This window comes from Agelaius tricolor, unplaced genomic scaffold, assembly GCF_023055355.1.
Source record: "Agelaius tricolor isolate 1412-34295 unplaced genomic scaffold, bAgeTri1.0.p SCAF_4, whole genome shotgun sequence".
Taxonomy (NCBI): domain Eukaryota; kingdom Metazoa; phylum Chordata; class Aves; order Passeriformes; family Icteridae; genus Agelaius; species Agelaius tricolor.
The window spans coordinates 11,228,861-11,251,460 of NW_027269264.1; the positions used below are offsets into that span (position 1 = coordinate 11,228,861).

The following is a 22,600-nucleotide window of genomic DNA, read 5'->3' on the forward strand; positions in this document are numbered from 1 at the left end:
AGGATTAGACGCTCAACAACTTTCCAACAGTTCAATGTCAGGCTGATCTTCCCATCCCACCCTTCCCAGTGAAGGGTGGTGCTTTCTTTCAGTCCTCAAGAACCTCCCACAAATTTCCATGACCTTTCCAAGGTAACTGACACCTGTGGGTGCACTGCAATAAACTCATGGACTTATGCACATTCAGTTTTTCCAAATGCCCCCTATCTTAATCCTCCCCCAACAAGATTAGGACTTCCTTGCCCTGCATTCTGCTCTGCCTATTTCCATAGTATCTCTATACCCCTTCCAGCTCACCCAATTCTGCTTCTACCTCCTGTGTGCATGCTTGTAATGGTAGATTTAAGTTAGGCACTCCTTCAATCACGTGTACCTTCTCCAACCTTGCTTAAGAGAGAGACTTTGTCATACACCATCCTGTACCTGAGTCATAACCCATCTTTGTGAAAGGTGAACCTGAAATTCCTCACTCTTCACCCTTTCACAGATCTGTGCAACAATCTGTGCTCAACAGTTTGAGCATGGACTTCATAAGGCTTCACCCCAGTGAAGTGAAACACAGCAAAAGGCTGAAGGTCTTAATTTGCTGTACCTTCTTTCTTCTTTTCTGTTGTCCCTGTATCCCTGTCCTTGTTTCCTCTGATTGCCTGTACACTTAACCAGCTATTTTAAGGACTTTTTTTGGAAGCATTTACTCAGACCTGGCAGTGCTCTGGGAGCTGTTCTCAAGGGGACGGCACTTAATCTTGGTCTTCAAATAATGAATAGTAAACACAGTCTTGTTTAGGTCCATGTAGGCTTGTTTAGGCAGCATCTGTATCATCCTTCCAGGCTCCTTCTCCCTGCTCCCACCTCATGCATGCTTGCATTTATGGTTCAGTTCTGACAGTGCTCCTGCCCCCTTTGCTTTTTCCCACAACTATCGGAATGTACCATTCTTGAAACTGGAGGAGACAATTCTTGTAAGCTCACTATCTCTCCTGGATCATTCTCTTCAGGACTGTATTCCATGAGTCTTCTAAGCAGATTCCTGAACAGGCCAACATCTGCTCTCCCAAAGTCCTGCATTGTTGATTCTACTTTTGGCTTTGTTTCCCTCCTTTCAGAGTCACAGACACCATCTAGCCACAGACAGGGCTCTTCCAAGCCTTTACATGGGCAATTGTTCCTTGTTCTCAAGGACTGTGTCCAGCAGAGCACCTCTCTTCATTGATTCATTGCATGTGTCAGGATGTTGGGAGCAGCAGACCCCAGAAACATCCTGGATTGTTCACACTTGGATGTCCTGTCCCTATAGCAGGTATGGCAGTGGCCCAAATCCCCCAGTGGTTGTCAAAAGAAGGCATCATCTGCTTTGTCTGCCACTTCTTCACACTTAAGATATTTGTATCAGATAGCCACCACGTTGCCATACACTGGTCTGTCCACTACTCATAAGCTCTTCCTGTCTCATCATCTGCCCCAAGACAGTGCTCCTGGCATCCCCGCTGCTCCCAAACTGGGAATATCTCACAGGAACTCCTCGTGTCCACCACTGCAGCCCGTAACTCCTCAGCAGCCAGTGTCAACCCACAGCAGCATGCTGGTTATGTGACCTGTTGCAACAACTCTCCGTGACCTTAAATGAGATCACAGCCCTGAACAACACAAAGATCTCCAGTTTCTTCTGGTTGTAGCCCAAGCTGTGGACAGTCATATACTGGCTCTTCAGAGAGGCTCCCATTTGTGCTCACTTCCAGAAAAGAGTATGAAAGCTTTCCTCAAACTCCTAGCTAACAGGAATGGATGCATGAGATGGATCACTTGACCTTTGTTGATCACTTTGATTGATCACTTGACCAAAGTCTCAATATAAAAGGATTTTTGTCCCTATACAGTTTATCAGAGTTTTATAAATGAGTATTTTCACATCTCTGGTACATTTCAGGTTTTTCCTGTCACTAATGTTCTAAATATTTTTTTTTGCATTTCCTTCCCTTGTTTCACAGGGATAAAGCTTAACAAAATGCTTTGAATTAAAATGAATTCAGATGTAAAAAGGGATGAGCAGAGCAAAGCAGTCTTCAAATTTCTCCTTTTGAAGGGGCTTAATTATTCAAGCAGAAGTCAAGCAAAGTTTTCTTAGGCGAAAGTGCAACAACACACTTGTCATAAATGAATATGAGGTAAAGCAAAGTAGGGTTCCTTGAAATGATGCAACCACCTGTTGGAGGTGCAAGTATTTCAATGAGTCCCCTTGCAGTGCTTTCTGTATGCTGAACTTAATTCTTATCTTCTGTGGAAATTGGAGGACATAGCTACTGCATAAAGAAAAAGTCATCAGATTTAATCTTTCCCACATTCAAGACAGCTAAATTAGTGTTCCGTATCAAGAGGAACAAAGCACAATTTATATCATTGCCTTCCCAAGATAACATTTGTTGAACCTCAGTTACCTAGCTAATATTCACCTCCCACAAACACTTAAGGCAGCACGTAACACGTGGCACTTCGAGATCTATTTTTATTATTTACTGCCTACTTTATACTATTCCTTTTTGAATGCATTTCTTGGACAGCTACGTCTTGGACAGCTGACCTAGCAGTAAGGAAAGTCTTTTTAAGTCTATCTAGACTGCAGCCAAGATCACTAGCTGCTAGCAGACCCTTGGATGTGCATGTCTTGGCTGCCCTGCCCCAGTGTCCGTAAGGGGATTAAAAGAAGAGGCAAGGGTCTTGACAGACATTTCGGAGGTCAGAGTACTCCAGAGCCATGAAGAGAGACTGGCTGACTGCATGCTCTTGTAGAGGCCTTGTGTGGACTCTGAGCTACAGTATCGTATCAGCCTATAATGGAGCTCAAGTAACAAGAAAGCACAGGGGAGCAGTCCCAGGCAGCTTAGTAGCCCACATCAGTGCATGGTCATGCTTGCCACTCTCTGCTTAATGTCTGCTATGTCCACACTGTGGACATTGGCAACAGGAGTGTCATCAAACAGCAACATGGGCTCAGTCTTTGCACCTTTCCCACCTCCCAGGTGTTTAACAAGGCACTTCCTCTCAACTGTTTCAGTCATGCAGAGCACAGTTGGCACTTCTGAACCAGAGTCCTCCTCAAGTACCTCAAGACCCCTGACTTTCTCCTTTTTCACGTCCTAAAGCCACATTTCACTCTCTTGTAACAGCTACTGCAAAGAATTCACTGCCCCTAGTGCTATCCAAGAGTTCACAAGGCTCTCAGCACACATCGCATTAGTGGATAAACAAGGCTCTCAAGGGAATGGGAGGATACCAGATTACACCCTGCAAGGCCCTAGTTAGAAACAGATGGCTATCTGCCAGAACCACCACGAGGAAGCATTTAATTGCAGGATCACAAATGTTCCCAGACCTGAGGTACCTGCAATCCTGTTACTAACGTAGCTGCAGCTGAGGCAGGCTTTGGAGAAAAAGAATCCCAAACTTGCTTGTCCGCTGTAAAAGGGCAAATTCTGATGTAAAAATGCAGAAAGGGAACCTGTTGCTTTAAAACAGCCACATTTCCAGGTATTAGGACAAAACTCAGGATACCTCTCACTGTATTCTCACCAGACAGCTAATGAGGGAGAACTAGTTCTGAGTTCACAGATGCCGTCCCAATCCAACTAAGCAAACAAGGAATCTCAGCCTTAAGTCCTGTCTCTTCAGACCTGCTATGACAGCCACACACTATGCCAAACATCCACTAGCTTTTTGCTCTGCCTCAGGCTACAAAGACTTCAGGAACCCAGAACCATACTCCAACAAGGGAGAGGCTTCAAGCTTGCCACACAGATCATCTGCGAGTCACACAGCTACACCAGCTATCAAGAGAACACATTCTGACTTCAAACCAGAAGTCCGGACTATTGGGCAAGGAGGTTTGTGGTCCTGGCAAGCTGCTTCCAAGGTGGCAGCCACCAGGAGACACAGGCTAGTGCAACAAGAGCAAGGAGTAAGGGACAACTCTTCTACCACACCAATCCTCTGCTAAGATCTGCTTCTCCTTGATCTGTGTGATGACCCTTTATCCCTTGCATGCTTGCCAAATGGTGAGGCACTTGCAAATATTGTAGCAAGGCACCTAACTTACATGAGCTCTTTGTCACCTCAGCACATATTTGTAGTCCCGTTGCACTGCAATCCGTAACAAACAAGAATCCTAAGTCAAAAGCAAGCACTGTCAGGCTTATAAGCAACAGCACCAAAGAGTTTTACTGTAGGGACAAAAATGATGCTAAACCCCACTGAGAAGAGATGATTAACACACACAAGTTAACCTTCTTTAAGGTACCAGGACAAGCCACTAGTATCTCCTCTAAAGTCAGAAATGCTGAGAAAGGGGCTAGATCTCCACAGTCACACAAGTGATCTTTCCACACAGAATTCACATTTCCAGGAAAAAGCCCTGCAACTTTACACCTTCAGAATACACAACCTTGGGTCTGGAATGCAGAGGCAGGAAAATAAGGAGCACTTAGTATCTTATGTCACAGCTTCCACCTCTCCCAGAATCAGTGCACCATAGGCATGCTACAGAAATCCACAGCACAAAAGGAGGCAAAACTATGAACCAGGAACATTCTGCTAACACAAAAGCCATTTCTGAACTGTAATTCTCAATTGTGATTCTTACCTCTCCCATTTTGTTCTCTTCCATTCTGACCACTCCTGGGATACTTGCCAAGTAGCCTTCCAGTGTGTCATATCCTAGATGCCTGAAGGGAATGAACTCATTGGTCAGGGATCTGTATTCGTTCTGAAGTTCTGACAAACGTACACCATTTTTAAAGGCATGAAGAACAGCTCGCAGGGCTTTTGCAACAAGTTCTGGCTCCTGCATCTTCACCTACAACCCTGTCTCTAAAAGAAAAAAAGAAGAGAAAAAAAAGCATTTTTACATACACAGGCTAAAATCACTGGATTTTACTATTCAAGCTCCCTCCCCCAAAAAAAACAGAATGCAGCAACTCAGTGCCTCATCTCTGGAGACTGTGATACTTCTGGGTAGGGCCATGCTAGTGCAAGCCAAGCATAATGTAGTATGGAACACACAGGGCATGACAGTGTCAGAAAGTGCTGACAAAGGAGCGCGGCAGCACAGGTTGGCTCTGCCAGACAATCATGAGAGGCCACATGCACAGAAGAGGGGCAGGTGCTGCTAAGCAACTGACCCACCACAGACAAGTACTAGATACTGTACCTGGGACAGGGCAATTCTGGAGGTGCGTACAACTGGGGAAAGAGAGGCACCATGGAAAGTGGCCTGGGGGTCCTGCCAATGGGAAGCTGAACATGAGTCAGTAGTGTCCTGGAATCCAGGAGGGCCACTCATGTCCTGCGGTGCATCAGGCACACAATCACAGCCAGGCAAGGGAGAGGATTATCCCACTCTGCTCTGCACTGGGGCAGCCTCACCTTGAGTGCTGGGGGCAGTTTTGGGTACCACAGTATAAGAAAGACATTGAGCTGTCAAGAGTGTCCAAAGGGGGGCAACAAACATGGTGAAGGGCCGTGAAGGGAACCCATATGAGGTTGAAGTCACTTGGTCTGTTCAGTCTAGAGAAGAGAAGACTGAGGAGAGACCACATTGCAGTCTACAACTTCCTTGTGAGGGTAAGAGGAGCAGCAGACACTGATATTTACACTCCTATGACCAGTGACAGGGCCCATGGGAATGGCCAAAGTGGTGTCACAGAAGGTTTGGGCTGGATATCAGGAGAAGGTTCTTCACCCAGAGGGTGATTGAGCACTAGAACAGGCTCCCAATAAAGTGGTCACAGCACCAGGTCTGACAGAGACCAAGAAACGCTTGGACAATAGTCCAAGGCACATGGTGTGATTTCTTTAGTTTCCTGTGCAGGGCAAGGAGTTGGATTTCGATGATCCTGTGGGTCATTTTATCCAGTTCACGATATTTTGTGATATGATGACACCTTACTACCTGCAGAGCGAAAACTTCCACTGAAAGTGAGAGAAGGCAGAACCACCACCCCCTGTCACAGCACCCCACACTCTGTAGTGCGGGGTATCCCTCTAGAGAGACGGGAGCTGCTCCGTGTGCCCCTGAGCCAGCACCTTCACTAACACCCATGTCTCCACTCCACCATGGAAACAGCATGCATCTGGGGCATGCAACGTCTTACCCACAAGTGCACAATGCCTCGACTCCACAGACTCTTCAGAGAGAAAACACAACTTAAGTCCCCAGGCATGTGATCCTCTGACACAGGGATTTTGTTCTGGCCTTGTGTTTTTTCAGCCCATGTTGCTCGTGTCTGGTAGGGCCATGGCATGCCCAGAGCTTGCCCCAGGGATATGCACTGCATGACCATCCCACTGCACTCTGCCCAGGCATGGAGCCTTCTCAGCCTGGATCGAGGGACAGACCTCGATCCACGTTCTGGGGACGTGTCACGGTGCTTGCTGAGGCCTGCCTGGCAGCCACCTCACACAGCTCCACAGCCCTCGGGCACGTCCCAGTGCTCTGTGACACCTCCTGGCTGCTCCCCAAACAGCTCAATGCTTTTTCTACGGCCACGCAAAGCGGAAGGCCCGAACCTGCCTTTTATCCTTGTGCAATGCATTTCACCCACATCTACAGATTCATTCCATCAGCTCTCAAGAAAGACTGCTTTACCTACCTCAGGCTTATGATTTTACCATTACAAATCTCTCATTCATATACCTCTAGAAATGTCTATAATTAGCGTATCTAAGTATGAATCTACTGATTCATTCCTTCATACAGACAACTCTAAATATCTACATACCCTATGCATGAGCTGCATATAAATATTTTGATATCTGCGTACTTCCTGGTACAAGGAAGCAGGAGCTGCAACACTGAACAAAATGGCATCTCCCTCGCACAAAATGGTGGCAGAAACCTTCCAGCCAGGGCTCCGGCCCAGGATGTCTGGGCAGCGCGGGAGGCGCTTTCCAGGCCAGAGCCAGCTCTACCTAAAGCCCTCCCAGCCTCCCAACTCACAGGCCTGCACACACTTGGGGCTTCTCCAGGAACACCCAGCTACGCCCTTGGGACCTTGGGGAGCGCCAGGCACAAGTGCTGCAGGGCAGGCTCTGTGCTCCCAGCTCAGCCTCCTCCTCCCAGGCGCTCACTCACCGCAGGGACACTGCCACCACGGGAACCTCCCTGCCACGGCCGGACACCAAAGCCACGGAGCTCTCGCACAACAACCTTGCTCTCCAAGTGTGTGCTGCGCACAGGCTCCACTCCAACACTGAGCACAGCACACCGGTGCACCTCAAACGCCTCGTCCTCGCCCCCCAGCAGCTCATGTGCAACATGAGCACAGCCAGTGCTGCAGGACAAGGCCACCTCACTCTCCTCAAGACCCTCCAGCTCTAGACACAGCACCAGAGTGCCCCTCCTCCAGCACACCAAGGCCAGTGACTGCTGCCCACCTACCTGCACAAGGCTCTCTCACATCTGCAGCGCTGCCACCAGGGGCCCCATGAAAGGCTAGCCTGCACTGCTCTCCCCAAAGAGACCCTATCCCATCACTGCTTCCCTTCCTGGGGAGCTCACCAACTGGGCAACAACACACCAACTCCAAAAGGAAGAGAAATGCCAACCTCAGCACATTTCAGATGCCACCACACACACTTCACGCTCTCCCTTCCTCCACCCAACCTCACGATGGTCCAGCTCCGGGGCCACACAAGGAGGCACCGCATCAAGTCCTCTTCTGCACCCTTCCTTGGACAGTTTCACTTTATGCACACACAGCACTTCACTAACCCAACCGTACCTCTTGCTCTCTACGCTTAGATTCGCACACAGGTACACCCATGTCCCTGCACCCAGGCAGACAGCACGGCCAGTACACCTCTTCACACACACATGGCTCCTGAACCCTGCCATTTCTGCCCTTGCTGCTCCAGCGGGTTTCACTGACCGATCCTGCAACAATCCCGCAGCAGCAGCTGCCCTCACAGCTGCCCTCTGCTCAACACAGGCTCTGCCTAGGAGGAGCAGCACACACTGAACCTGCACATCTCCACACAGCAGTGGGCAAATCTACACTGGGCACTTGCATCCTTCTCTTATCCTTTCAGAGACTTTGCAGCTGGGGCACCGAGCTTCAAAGAATCAGGAGATGTGACTGCCACCTGCCAGAAGAAAAAAGACACACGAGGTTCATATCTCCTTTGGACTCGCTCAGTTTCAAATGACATCATGTGCCACAGAAACCCGTAAGTAATGTAAAGTCTTGATCATATAAAAAAATCCCAAACACTCAAGCATTGAGAACAATGCAGCAAAAAATGAATTTCTGTCTATAACTGTTTTTCAAGCTACATTCATTCAGGAAACATGGAAAAGCTATAGGAAAATTTTTGGGGCCTTTTTTTCTTACTGTCTCTTTTAAATTGTAGACACAATTTCTTATTTGGCTAACATGGCTCTTGAAAATTCTCTTGCCTAAACCTTCTGAGTTTATTTTCCTACTCAGGTAAAATTACCAGTATATGCACTACATCAAGGAGTGATGAAGAAAATATAAAATAACCTGGAATGGCAGTTTAAAAAGTTGATTCGGAAGAAAAACTTCACTAAAAGAAGAAACTGAGGATTACGGGGGAATTACATCATGTCACTATCAGACATGCAATAGTTGAAATATATCAGAAATAGCAAACAGCATATTATAAAGTCCATCTCCTAAACTGTATTGTGAGGAGTAGTCACGAGGACAAGTTAAACGAGGTGACAGGTACTAGGGTACAAAGGTCAAACTGAATCCAGTCTCAACCCACACCTTACAATTTTCTCATTCCTATAGTCAGCAATTACACAGACTTGCAAGGCAGTAATGGTGACAACATCGATACATTAACAGAAAGCTACACAGCTCAGAGTAGCTTCCGAAGCATTTTTAAAAATAGTTTTTGAGTTAAGCTGCTTTAACATGAGGTCATTCAGCAGTTTTGACATTTTCCCGGCGGTTCACTGCCTCCAGACAGCAGGACACTTCACTGGAAACTGGAGCCCGAGCTGCCTCACCATCACTAAGTCAACGCACATCGCTCAAACCACCGCTGCCAGCACGTGAACCGAAACTTCCTTCGGAACGCTCAGAACGGATGATCCGCGCTGCGGATCATTAGCCAGGCTAAGGAAAAGAGGAAATGCGGACAGCTCTCCCGCAGGGAGGGGATGCACTCCCTGACAGCCTCGCTTTCCGCAGAGTACAAACACTCCCCCGGGGAACGCGTCTCCGAAGGCAGAAAGCATCCACTAACCCGCTGAAGACGGGACACTTTCTCTGTCACCGCGCAAGCACTGAGGAGGAACAGCCTCCCGCTGGCTGACAGCGCCCGTCTCTCCGCGCTGCCTTTCCCCTCAGACCGCGAGAACTTACGCCCGGCGGGGCTCCACTCCTTCCTCTTCACTTGCTCCACCCGGGGTTCTCAGGCACCGGCCACAGCCTCTTCGGGCCGCCGCCGCGGGCCGGACCGGAGCCGGGCGGAGCCGCCGCCTCCCTGCGCGGGACCGCGGACTGAGGGGCTGCGCGGTCGCTCCCCGCGCCACCGCCCAACCGGCACGGCCCGACCGCCGCCTCCGCCCCGCCCGCTCCGGCCCCGGGCGCCTGCGCAGCGCCGTGCCGGGCCGCTCCCGGCAAGGGCCACGTGTGCCCTCGGCCGCGGGAGCCGGGCGGAACCCGAGCTGGGCTCGGCGGGGCTGGAATCCGGCCGCGCCCGTGCCGTCTCAGGCCGCCCTGCCGCCTTCTTACGGAACCGGTGAAGTCTCAGTCCTGTCACAAGGCAGCAGCTAAAGTCGCCTTCCAGAGGGAGCGGCTGAGGAATAACGGCTCCGTTAGAGCGTCAAATTCTCTTCTGCAGAGGAACATAGAATGTTATGGGGTTAGAAACGACCTTAATGATCAAGTCCTTCGGCCATGGGCAGGGACACCTCCTACTGGAACACGTTGCTCAAGGCCTTATCCAGCCTGGCCTTGAATGCTGCCTCTCTGGGCAGTTTGTCACAATGTCTCGCCGCCTTCACAGCAAACAATTTCCTCTTAATACCTAACCTAAATTTCCTGTCTTATGTCCTGATTATGCTTGTCCTGCTGCTGCAGTTCCTGACAGTGCCTTTTTGGCTTCCTCATACGACCCTTCAGATACTGGTTGCAATGAGGTTTCCACACAACTTTATTTTCTTCAGCCCCCAACTTTCTGAGCCTGTCTTCATAGGGAAAGTGCTCCAGTCCTTTCAGGTCCTTTGTGGACCTTGTCTGGATTTGTTCCAATAGTTCCATGTCTTTCTTGGGTTGGAGGCACCAGAACTGTATGCAGTACTCCTGCAGATCTCTAATTAATTCACTTTAATGCCTCAATTTCAGAGTGCCCAAAGCCACTGAATTTAGTTCTACAGGTGGAGCTCTCTCTTGTCACCTTGTACAAAAGCCACTCCACAGGTACATGTCCCACCAAGGAGGTGCTGGTGGGTGCCTGCCTGCACTGCCATGGGGCTGCAGCCCTGCTCAGGAGGGCTGTGCTTGCTGAGCCGATATCCAGGTTGCTGCCAATTTCCAGGTGGTGTGCATCTGCATAGGCACCCTGGGCACTACTGTCTTCTTGAAAGCTGTAGACCCACAGCTTCAGCTTTCACTGTGCTGTCCAGCATTCCAAGGACACAGGTGATGCAAGGGGTTACTAGTGATGGAGAGCTACTCAGCCGCTCCTTTATCAAAGGACCCTGCCACCCTGCATGTTGCCCGCAACAGCATTCCTCTCTCTGTAGATGGTCACTTCTGAGAGCCAGAGTGGAAGCAGCATCAGGCCAAGCTGCATGGTCACCAAATAGTGGAGGTCTGCCAAAGCCAGAGGCTGGCCCCACAGAGGGGCACATGCCAGGACATCGGTGGAGCTGCTGAACCTCACGGAGTTCAGCAAGGGGCCTGCAAGGGGTTCCCACCTTCTGCTGTGACTGCTATGGCCTCCAGAGACTGCTTGCTGCCACAGTCCAGTATGCTCTGACAAAGCATTTTTAGAAAATCCACACATTGAGGATCCAATGTTTAATACAAAGTTTACTCACTTGAGGCTATTTTAATTTACAAGGGCTTTCCATTTAGTAGGGAGATATGGCGGTTGCAGTAAACATGCACATTAAATTTTGCAGACTGTAGCATATATTGCAGAATCACAATACAGTTGTGAATCTCCTAAGTGGCTTCTAGAATATGCATATTGTTACTGTACTGTCTTCAACTGCTAAGAGGGGATATGTGTGCTGCAACCAGCTTAGGGCTGAAGCACTTTCTTTAAAGGTTCTTTGTTCATAGTTTTTTGACAATTTTTACTTAATTGGGCTTAATCTAGCTGTCACAGCTAAAATAAATAAAACAAGGTTGTAGGCCAAGAGGAGTTTGTACGGAGCAAGCTTCCTGAGGCCTTGTAAACAGTACCTACGCCACTGCCCAGAACACTATCCTTGTCCTTGAAAAGCAGGTCTTACTTTTTTTTTTTACTTTTCCTTCTCTTGGTCTAATGTAGCCATAATTTTGTACAGAGAATTGTTGGACACACTTATTCTATGTCAAATGAGATATTTGCAGCGCCAACCCAATGATGTAGTGAGGGAAATAGGGGGCAGGTGTGAAGGCCTTGAGAAGCAAGAAGCATAGAGAAGTACAGCCATGAAGTGTGATGAGATGGAGTCACAGAAACTGTGGGAAAAACAGAAACTCTTCAACAACGTGTTTTCAGGGTTAGAGAATCATGGCATTACTTTATTCTGCCCAGGATGTTTTTCCGACCAGGATGTACAATAGACTTTTCACATATTTATACATTAAACCCCAAAGAAATTCACATTCATTAGTCTTAAATTACGCAAATCTTAGTATTCAATTTCCTACTGGCTATTGATCACCTTTGATGTTAATTGCATCTTCATTCTTTGTTTCTCTTAACAATCTTTTCCCAGCCCAGGTATCTCCCACTGCACTTGAAGTGGTAATGTTCATTATTGTCCGTTAATAGTTATGGTTTATCTCCTGTGTATCTTCTGGCTACCTGGAATCCATAGATGTTAAGATCATAGAGACAGGCCAGGGGAACAGGATCATTTGAAGAGAAACTTCAATTCCCTTCCTCCTGGGCAAAGGCAAGCAAATCCCTCACCAAAGTTACATTAAAAAAATTAAAAGTGGTGTAATTTCCAGCAATTGCACAAAGGTTTAAGGCAGGGTTTGGTTTGAAAAGGCTGCTGTTGGCACTCTGCCAGTCTGAGCAGGTGAATGGACATATTCACCCAGAACACAGTCTCCTGCAGGCTTGCATGTCCAGGACTGAGACAAAATTCTAGACCAAACGAAGACACAACAAAGACCTCATGTAGCTTGGTAATCAGATACACCACCAGTAACAGGTCTGATGGAAATTTTGTGCTGTGAGAAGGGCACGCGACACAGCTGTGAGAGCAACTTCTTCTCACAGTGCCCCAAGTGTACTGTGGTTATGGATTGTTAGATGGCACAGGACTAAAACCTGCGTCTGTCGGCCAGGTATCCAAAACTGCTGTGAGTGACAGTGCAGGTCTACTCTCCTCATTTTCTTTGATGCTGCGGCAACCATAAGAACCCCTGACAACCTCAGGATAGGGTGATGGACAGGCAGACATAGGAGAAGAGGACTTTGAATGCTTTTAACATCAAAGTTTTAAATCCAAGATGAGACTTCTGCATTTCTGTGGTGCATGACATCTCCACAATGAGTTGGTCCAATAGGTGGAGAATTCCTGAGTCTTTTTCTGGCAGGTGGCAGTCACATCTCCTGATTCTTGAAGCTCGGTGCCCCAGCTGCAAAGTCTCTGAAAGGATAAGAGAAGGATGCAAGTGCCCAGTGTAGATTTGCCCACTGCTGTGTGGAGATGTGCAGGTTCAGTGTGTGCTGCTCCTCCTAGGCAGAGCCTGTGTTGAGCAGAGGGCAGCTGTAAGGGCAGCTGCTGCTGAGGGATTGTTGCAGGATCGGTCAGTGAAACCTGCTGGAGCAGCAAGGGCAGAAATGGCAGGGTTCAGGAGCCATGTGTGTGTGAAGAGGTGTACTGGCCGTGCTGTCTGCCTGGGTGCAGGGACATGGGTGTACCTGTGTGCGAATCTAAGCGTAGAGAGCAAGAGGTACGGTTGGGTTAGTGAAGTGCTGTGTGTGCATAAAGTGAAACTGTCCAAGGAAGGGTGCAGAAGAGGACTTGATGCGGTGCCTCCTTGTGTGGCCCCGGAGCTGGACCATCGTGAGGTTGGGTGGAGGAAGGGAGAGCGTGAAGTGTGTGTGGTGGCATCTGAAATGTGCTGAGGTTGGCATTTCTCTTCCTTTTGGAGTTGGTGTGTTGTTGCCCAGTTGGTGAGCTCCCCAGGAAGGGAAGCAGTGATGGGATAGGGTCTCTTTGGGGAGAGCAGTGCAGGCTAGCCTTTCATGGGGCCCCTGGTGGCAGCGCTGCAGATGTGAGAGAGCCTTGTGCAGGTAGGTGGGCAGCAGTCACTGGCCTTGGTGTGCTGGAGGAGGGGCACTCTGGTGCTGTGTCTAGAGCTGGAGGGTCTTGAGGAGAGTGAGGTGGCCTTGTCCTGCAGCACTGGCTGTGCTCATGTTGCACATGAGCTGCTGGGGGCGAGGACGAGGCGTTTGAGGTGCACCGGTGTGCTGTGCTCAGTGTTGGAGTGGAGCCTGTGCACAGCACACACTTGGAGAGCAAGGTTGTTGTGCGAGAGCTCCGTGGCTTTGGTGTCCGGCCGTGGCAGGGAGGTTCCCGTGGTGGCAGTGTCCCTGCGGTGAGTGAGCGCCTGGGAGGAGGAGGCCGAGCTGGGAGCACAGAGCCTGCCCTGCAGCACTTGTGCCTGGCGCTCCCCAAGGTCCCAAGGGCGTAGCTGGGTGTTCCTGGAGAAGCCCCAAGTGTGTGCAGGCCTGTGAGTTGGGAGGCTGGGAGGGCTTTAGGTAGAGCTGGCTCTGGCCTGGAAAGCGCCTCCCACGCTGCCCAGACATCCTGGGCCGGAGCCCTGGCTGGAAGGTTTCTGCCACCATTTTGTGCGAGGGAGATGCCATTTTGTTCAGTGTTGCAGCTCCTGCTTCCTTGTACCAGGAAGTACGCAGATATCAAAATATTTATATGCAGCTCATGCATAGGGTATGTAGATATTTAGAGTTGTCTGTATGAAGGAATGAATCAGTAGATTCATACTTAGATACGCTAATTATAGACATTTCTAGAGGTATATGAATGAGAGATTTGTAATGGTAAAATCATAAGCCTGAGGTAGGTAAAGCAGTCTTTCTTGAGAGCTGATGGAATGAATCTGTAGATGTGGGTGAAATGCATTGCACAAGGATAAAAGGCAGGTTCGGGCCTTCCGCTTTGCGTGGCCGTAGAAAAAGCATTGAGCTGTTTGGGGAGCAGCCAGGAGGTGTCACAGAGCACTGGGACGTGCCCGAGGGCTGTGGAGCTGTGTGAGGTGGCTGCCAGGCAGGCCTCAGCAAGCACCGTGACACGTCCCCAGAACGTGGATCGAGGTCTGTCCCTCGATCCAGGCTGAGAAGGCTCCATGCCTGGGCAGAGTGCAGTGGGATGGTCATGCAGTGCATATCCCTGGGGCAAGCTCTGGGCATGCCATGGCCCTACCAGACACGAGCAACATGGGCTGAAAAAACACAAGGCCAGAACAAAATCCCTGTGTCAGTGGATCACGTGCCTGGAATAATGTTGAAAAGAATATAAGAGGCTCCTCCAAAAGTCTACATGTCATTCTTTACAGTTACATCATCTTTGCCGTTAAAACACAGGAGTCTCAGCAGGCAATGACATCTGTCCTGTTGGAGAACAGTTACTGCAAGGCCCGTAAGGACCAGAACTCCTCAGGAAAAGGCAAGTGGATAATTATGAGTATTGCAGAGCTTTTCAGCCATCATTGTGGTGCATGTGGCTCTGACAGGTTGGATAGATGCAGAACTGCTGAGCAAGGCAAAATGGCAGACTACTGTGTGGTCTACACAGGGCAAGGTCACTCTAGGCCACATCCTTTTGTTGGAGGTTGAGCTTCATATTCACATGCCCATCCTCTTCCTGCCCATCTTCTGAGGCGATTTTCAGGCAAATGATAGTCTCAGATTTCTCAAGGTCTATTCTAATCCATCCATGGAAACACATACTAAAGGACTCTGCCCTGGCCACATAATGAACAGGGCTAGTGAGCGTAGATCTGCATTGGCATTGTCTGGTCACAGCTGGGACTGCTTCTGAATGTTTTGTGTACTCCTTTGGAACATGGAGGAAGAAGAAAGGATTCTTTGCCTCTGTGCGGTCATATTGCATATGCGCTGTGTGCCTGTTTGAGTTCAAGCATAGACAAAACTGCCCGTTCAAGCTCTGATACTGCTGGATTGCTGTTTTTATCAGTGCTGACTGTGCAGCAGGTACACTGTCTGATCTGTAAGTAGGAGTTCCTGGGGTAGGAGAGCTCTCCCTCAGAAGGAAAGGCCGTCCTGGCAGTGGCTCTGTGTTGAGCCAGCTCAGCAAAGGTGCTGGGTGTGTGGCAGAGGAGGAGGAAGAGGAGGGGGAAGAATGAACTGCAGAGCACTGCTGGAGGGGTTGCCCTGGCTTCTAGTGTCATCATCCATTGCCCTTATTTTCCTGGGCTGTGTGGGTCACCCTAGAACAAGAGAGATCCCTGGACCAAGCTGTTGCTTGCTGCTTAGCAATCTCTTGCTTTTGTTGTTTTTCTGCTTTGATTGTCCTGTCTTAATTGTGAGAAAAGATCCTTTTTGAAGCTGCTGTTTGGTAAATTTCAGAGGTGCTGGTGAAATCCCTGAGTTTCTCTTGTGCTGCTCCTGTGCAAAATGGTCATCTCTGATGGTCCTTGGGGGCCATGGCTAGCAAGGTAGCAGTGCTGGCCCCATGAAGGGCCACTTTTCAGACTGTGCCACCACCTTATAGGCAGAGCTGAGGTTTGCAGAGTATCAAGTGTGCAGTTTTGCAGAGTGAAGGCTGTGTCTTTCACCTGTGGGTTACCTGAGATGTAACCTGTTGTGGCATCTTCCAGGTGCATGGCTGTTCTGAGACTGTATGGAGAGATGGGTCTCTTTATGTGCTTCATTGTGTTGGTGTAGATTGTGGTTTTTGAATGCCTGGGTGCAAGCCACACTGCCGTAGCACAGAGACCCAGAACTTCTCTGTGGGTCTGTACCCCAGGACAGAGACAGACAACCCTTTACCTTTTTGGATGCTGCCATAGCTACCCTGACAGGTGATGTGTGTGTTGAGGGTGATGGTTGTGCAGGTGGCTGCTCTTTCCCTCTTGCCTGACTCTGTGTTGCAGCGTCAGTGTTTGTGCCCCTTCTCGGCGTGCTGGGAGCCAGGAGCCAGCAGCCAGCTGACCGTGTTTGGGTGAGCTGAGCTGAGGGCTGGAGCTGCAGTTCTGCTGGGCTAGCGCTACATGCTGCTTTTCAGCCCCTGTTTGAGCCTCTCTAATCCCGGGGGCTTAGTCAGCTGCTGCCCCATCACTTCTTTCTGTGTTGTTTTTGGCCGCCCCGGGCCGTCAGCTGACGGTGGTGAGAAAGTGTTTGCTGTTGCCCATTGTGGCTGTGCTAAGTCCTCCGGAGCTGTGATTGTGGCAGTAATCCTCTGCAGGGGGAGGGCTCCGGCCCGGGCTGGGTTGGAAGTCAGCCTGGCGTTGAATGGAAATGCAGTGGCGTGCCACTTGCACGGTGGCATAGCTGTGGAGTGGCCCAGAGCAGCGCAACAGCTTAATCCTGCTGTGGTTCCTGCTCTTTCTGGAAGATCCACAGAAAGCAGGCATGTCCTGCCTCACCCACCTGCATGAGTTCCATGTGCCATCCGGGGTCTGGGTGCCAGAAGGGGGGAGGAAGATGTGCTTGGAGCACTCATGAGAGCAGCAGCCAGCCCCAGATTTTGTGCCTGAGAGCCCAGTGTTCTGTTGACAGCTGATAACCTTCCTGCTGCTTCTCACCAAAGGTCCCTTTGCTGTGGCTGTGCTTTTCTGGGTGTGCTTTTTGGACAGTTCCTCCGACAGTGCTGACAGAGTAGGCAGGTGTCCTAGGAGGAGGAGGCAGCCTTGGGGCTGCAGTGTGGATCTGCTAGGGCTTTGCTCAGGGTCAGGGCTCTTCCCAGGGGCAGGAGACACTCCTTTGTGTGGACTGTGGCTTTAGCAGCAGCTGTTTGGACTTGCCCAGACAGCAACTTGGAGCAGCTGGGAGATGGGTGGTGATGGCAGCAGATCCAGAGGTTGTGAAGCCGAGGTGAGCATGAGGAGATAGGTGTCAGGAATAGGGAGGATGCCAGAGGAACTGGCAGCAGCTGTGTGAGGAGTGGAAACTTGGGGGTAGGGGCTAGGGAAGAAAGATGTGCTGAGTGCAGCAGGTGAGGGGGTGAGGCCAGTGCCCCAGCAGGAACAGGTAGACTCGAGATGGGCCTCTGTGTATGTGCACCACAGCTCTGAATGTCATGAGAGTGGACTGAGTGTTGTGATCCTCAGCAAGCAGGGCGGAGCTGCAATGGAGAAACCTGTCACCAGCTCTGTTTTGTTAAAGGTACTATTGCATAGAGAACAGAAGACTAAGCCATCTAGCTGTGCAGGAGAGATTTGTTCTGCAGTTCCTTCCATCTCAGGTCCCCTTACGCCATCCAGTCTGGGACCTAGTCTTCAGTCCATGCAGACTCTGCCCCACCAAATTCTCTGTGCTCATGCATGCAGGGCCTTGGGCTCTTGAGGGCTTTGCTCCCCACCACCAAGACAAGACACCTGGTGTCTGTCTGGGGTTGTGCCATCACAGTGCATCACTGTGCCCCCATGCCTTTAGCCATGAATTTCAGGCTCTTACTTGACAGGACAGTTGCCACACTGTTTCCTCAGGGCAGGCAGAACCTTGCCGTCAAGGCTGCCCAACTCTCAGCACCCCTGGAGCTGGCCCTGGAGCAGTGCTCGGCCTTGTTCCCCACTGCTGAATGCTCTTGTGAAACATTGTTCCTCCATGTCTTGGTTTAACACCATCTGGCCACCAAGTGCCACACAGAGCCATTCACTCACTGCCCCACCGGAGAACCAGAAGAGCAAAACCTAGAAGACTATTGGTTTGAGATAAAGACAGTATAATATGGAAAACAAAAGCAAATTTAAAACACACATATGCAAAATCCCCCAAAGAACTCATTCACTGCTTCCCATGGACAGGTAGCTCTTCAGCCATCTCCAGGGGCCCCCTCCCATCTCACGGTGACCTGGAGACACAAATGCCATCACTCCAAACATCTCTTTCTTCCTCCTTCTTGCGCGCAGATTTAAATACTGAGCATGATGTCAAATGGTCTGGAATATCCCTTCCTCCCCAGCATGGTAGTACAAAAAGAAGAAAAGGCCTTGACCCTATGTAAGCCCTGATCAAGAATGCCTAAAACATCTCTATATTATCAACCCTGTGTGCAGCACAAACCCAAAACACAGCATCATTCTAGCCACTGTGAAAAAAACTCACTTTATCCTAGTAGAAACCAGCACACCCCAGCTCACCTCAAGCCAAGCACCTCTGAGGCTGGCTGCTGGGCCATGCCTTGGAGTGCCCAGTGTCCCTTTGCAGGCAAATTGCAGAGAGATAAACTCCCCCTGCCAGCTTTCCCCCAACAGGGGCCTGGGTCCTTTGTGCCCTTCCTGTGGTGGGCCACCCCCAGGGCACCGCTTGCCAATGCTTCCCCAGCACGTGCTCCCTTCCAGGGGGAATGACACCTGCAGAGCAGCACCCCACACCTTTCTGCTGCTCCTCCCAGCAATGCTCCCTGCTGCTCCATGGGCTGGACCACCTGACTGCCCTGTGAAACCCAGCAAGACCTGCCGGCAATACAGTCCTCAGCAACACTGGGAGAGCAGTCTTAGAAACCTGTGCCCTCAGTACCGCACCATACTGCCATTTGTTTTCTTCCCCAAACTGATTATAATTTCAGAGGATTACTTAAAGAAAGATGGAACAAGCTTTTAAAATCCGTGAAACAATAGTTAAAGCATAAACATCTTTGCATAACTAGAGCACACTGTTTCTCTTAATTTTTAAACCACAGCAATAGCACATCCAGTGTCTGGGCAGTTCCTGAAAGCCTTTCCAAAGACAGGGGCGGGTTCTGCTATCCTCAGTCAGAAAGCAAGAGGGCAGCAACCTCCAGTTTAACAGTGAGTTAGCTAGCCAGGAAAATCATGAAGTGGTCCGTGCCCAGCAGCAATTGTCCGTGTTCATGTTAAAAGGGAATTGCCAGAACTAAAGTCTCTGTTTTAGTAGCATGGTACTCGACACTGCTTCATTTTTGTGCCAACACTCATAAAACTTGTCAGACACCTAGAAGAATATTTATAATTAACAGAAACTCAAACAGCTCCCTCTAACAGGCAGATAAAACTATGATTTTGGACAGGTTCTAGCAGGATGCAGGGAAACGTTTATGACCGGAACTGCTGACACACCACAGTTAAAAACTTTAGAAGACTGAAAAAATCCTCAAAATGTTCACTGGTAACCCAAAGAAGTCTGAAAAAGGTGTTAAATGTTTCTAGAGGAGAACAAATATGGCAAGCCATTGTAGACAGCAGTAATACAGGAGTGACAACAGGTCTTGTGGTGGGAATGGCTGATGAGGAGGAGGAGGTGCCAGCAGGGGCCAAAGACTGGGAAGCTGAAGTGGGAGAGTGCAGAAAAAAATGTGCCACCCAGTCAACTGAAGCAGTCTCCTTTCTTGCAGCAGTTGTGATGGAGTGTCTTCAATTCTGGCATGTCCTAGATGAGTATAATTTCCACACCTTTGTTGCAGACATGCTGAAACTCTGTCAGATGGTGATCTCAGCCTCCCTGAGTTTTTTCTGGACTGGAGATGTTGGGGGTTGCCTGTGGGGACTGTGGCTTATGAGATTGAGAGTCAGTCATAGAAGACTTGCTATCAGCTCTGCTCCATGTTTTGCTGGGGAGGCTGCTGCATCAGAGGACACCAAGCCATTCCTGTGTGACAGAAAAATATGGGAGCAAGACCTTCAATGCAAGGCTGTGTAGAGACCATGTGACTGGATTAATTTGTTTCCACTTAGGCAGTTTGAAGCAGGGTTGGCAAGATCGACATGTCCTTGCTGCTGGGAATGTTTTGTGCCTTCTGAACTGCTTGTGCTTTGGAAATTGCAGGAGGGAAAGCTTCTTTGAGCCAAAACAGTGTGCAAATGAGTGGGGTTGTGAGCAACATCCCCAGAAATCCTGGACTGACAGCAGCCTTCTAGTTTTCTGGCACAGACTTGAGGGCACTGGTCCAGGAGAGGTGCCTGTGCTGGTTTGTTAGAGTGGCTAATTGTGGTAAAGGATCACTGATTAACAGCACAGGTTGGCTGAGGGAAGCCCTGAAATTGACAGAGGTTGTCCCTTCCTCACTTTCTGGTGTAGAGTGAGGTGATGTCTATGTGCAATTTCACTGTGCACATTTTCTGATGCCTACCCTGCCGCTGTCTCTGCCCCCGATTACAAGGGCCCTGCATTAAGTCACCAGGCTTCTGGTCAGAGCACTTGTCTCTGCAGACTCTGTGCCTCATCTCTGGTGATGTTCTATAACCTGTCTATAACCATTGTGTTGCTCTTGGTTTTCCTATCTCTCTCTCTTTCTGTAATTCCCTAGTAGACTCTTAGGCAGGATTTCTTGGTTTCCTGGATAGACCAATATAGTATGGTGCCAGCTACAAGAGAAGTCTGGGCAAATTGTGATGGATAGAGATTTGTTCAAGAGTGAATTCTGAGCCTTATTAGTTGATGAGGAGGAACGGTTTGATCCATTTGTGTTACTCATGTCAAGGCTGCTTGCCTGTAGGTAGGCACCTGCACAGGCACTGCTCTGTCTGTATGGATTTGTTTTCAAGATGGTGACGCCACCACTTGTGCATGTTCCAGCATTTGGTTATTCAGCCCCGGCAGGAGGGATCACAGGTGCTACAGTTGTTTGTCTCAGTCTCTCTGCAGGCCTCTCAATGTCCCTGGGCCTTACCCGGGTCAGCAGAGAATGGGGGGTGCAGCCCCAACACGGCCGACTGCGGGGAGACACTCTCTGTGCCCCGAGGGTGCTGAGGGCACTCAGGCTGGTTGCCTTCGCTGCAGCAGAGACGGCAGAGACATCGGTAGAAGAGAAAGGGGCCGGCTCCCAGCAGGGGATATTCCAAGGTTTATTAAGGAGTCCCGAAGGAGCTCCTGTACCTCAGGGGGCTTCCTGCCGAGAGCCCCGGGGGATGTCCGGAGGTCACATTTAAAGGGGGGAGGAAACCAAAGTAGATAACATCCTACTGACCAATAGGTATCTCTGGGGGATGGGTGCTGGGGGGACAGACATACAAAACAGCATATGGGGCAGGACTTGGGGGGCTGACCCCTGGCCTCTGGCTAATCACTCGATAACTTGGACCGAAACTTCTGGATAGGGGGCTGGGATGTCGAGGTGACTGGCAGAGAGCCAGGGTGGGAGTTTTGGGGATGATTTCATCCCGGGAAAGGGATAACACAAGTAAAAGGAAGGGGGGGGGTACAGTCTGGGATAAACCATTTGGGAAAAATATGGGAATACAAAACAAACTACTTCAAAGTATTACAAAATATAAGAACGCACTACAACGGTTGTTCACAACAAGGGAGCATCTTTTATAGGGCTTAAAGCTGTCATCTGATTATCAATTTGATGTCCAAAATTATTCCATTAGCCCTTAAACCTAATTTCCTTCTGACTTAATTATTTACTTAAATGTTTTTCTTTTTTTAGCTGTGCTTCAAAGAGTATTATCTAACTGGTGGCTAAATCCACACTGAAGTTAAACTGGAATTTATCATGGTCCAACCCATCTTTCCCATTCTCAGACACCAGTTCCCCTTGATGAGAAAGCAGCATAGCCAGATTGCAAGGCACAACCCTGTATGGGCAGGGAGGGACTGCTGGTAGCTGTCTATTCCTCTTGCAGTTCTCTCAGCCCAGAGGAGGGCAGGGGTAAGAATAATTTCAGGTTTGGATGTTTTGTGGTTTGTTCTTTTCTTTTCTCTGTATGAAGGTCAGTGTTTTGTTTGTTTCCACTCTTTTCCCAGAACTGTAGCCCCAAACAGAGGTTTTTCCATGTATGGATTTAAATGTAATTGTAGCTGCATCAGAGCTCGTTGATTTGCAGTCCAGCAAGGAACAGTAAGGTTTTTCCAGAGGTGTTGGGACATAACCAAGGCCTCCTCAGTTCTGCAGTCAGTTGTTGAACAGAGCAGGGAGAACCAATTGCTCATTGCCAGAGGCAAGGTTACTGCAGCAGGAACACCTCAAGTGGAGGTGTCCAGCTGAGTGACCCCCCCACCATCCCAAACCATGAAAAGCAGACCCTAACCCCTGAGGAGGGGTGAGCTGTGCACCCACAGTGGGGCAGAGTTTCCACCTGGGCCTGGCTCACTGGACAGTCCTTCCACTTGCCCCAGGTGAGTCCCTCCAAGCCAAGGTCCATGAGGTCTGGCCCTTGAGTTGTGCAGGCCAGGTCCACCACTGTTCACCTGAGCCAAGCTCAAGGCTATGTGTGGGCCTGTTACCCACAGC

The 22,600-nt window shown here is 49.6% G+C and overlaps 1 protein-coding gene across 6 annotated transcripts in view; it reads right to left on the minus strand.

Moving 5' to 3' along the window:
• Positions 1 to 9,604, minus strand: part of TDRD7 (tudor domain containing 7) — a 47,044-nt gene extending 37,440 nt beyond the window's left edge. The window contains exons 1-3 of one of the 6 annotated variants that reach the window (XM_071424568.1): positions 9,387 to 9,604; positions 5,201 to 8,133; positions 4,634 to 4,860 (exon numbers count right to left, since the gene is read on the minus strand). In XM_071424568.1, the coding sequence (XP_071280669.1) occupies positions 4,634 to 4,840 (207 nt within the window). In that variant the 5' untranslated portion in view covers positions 4,841 to 4,860; positions 5,201 to 8,133; positions 9,387 to 9,604. The other 5 variants (XM_071424566.1, XM_071424567.1, XM_071424569.1 and 2 more) reach the window with 5 other exon arrangements.
• Between the last annotated feature and the right edge of the window lie 12,996 nt (positions 9,605 to 22,600).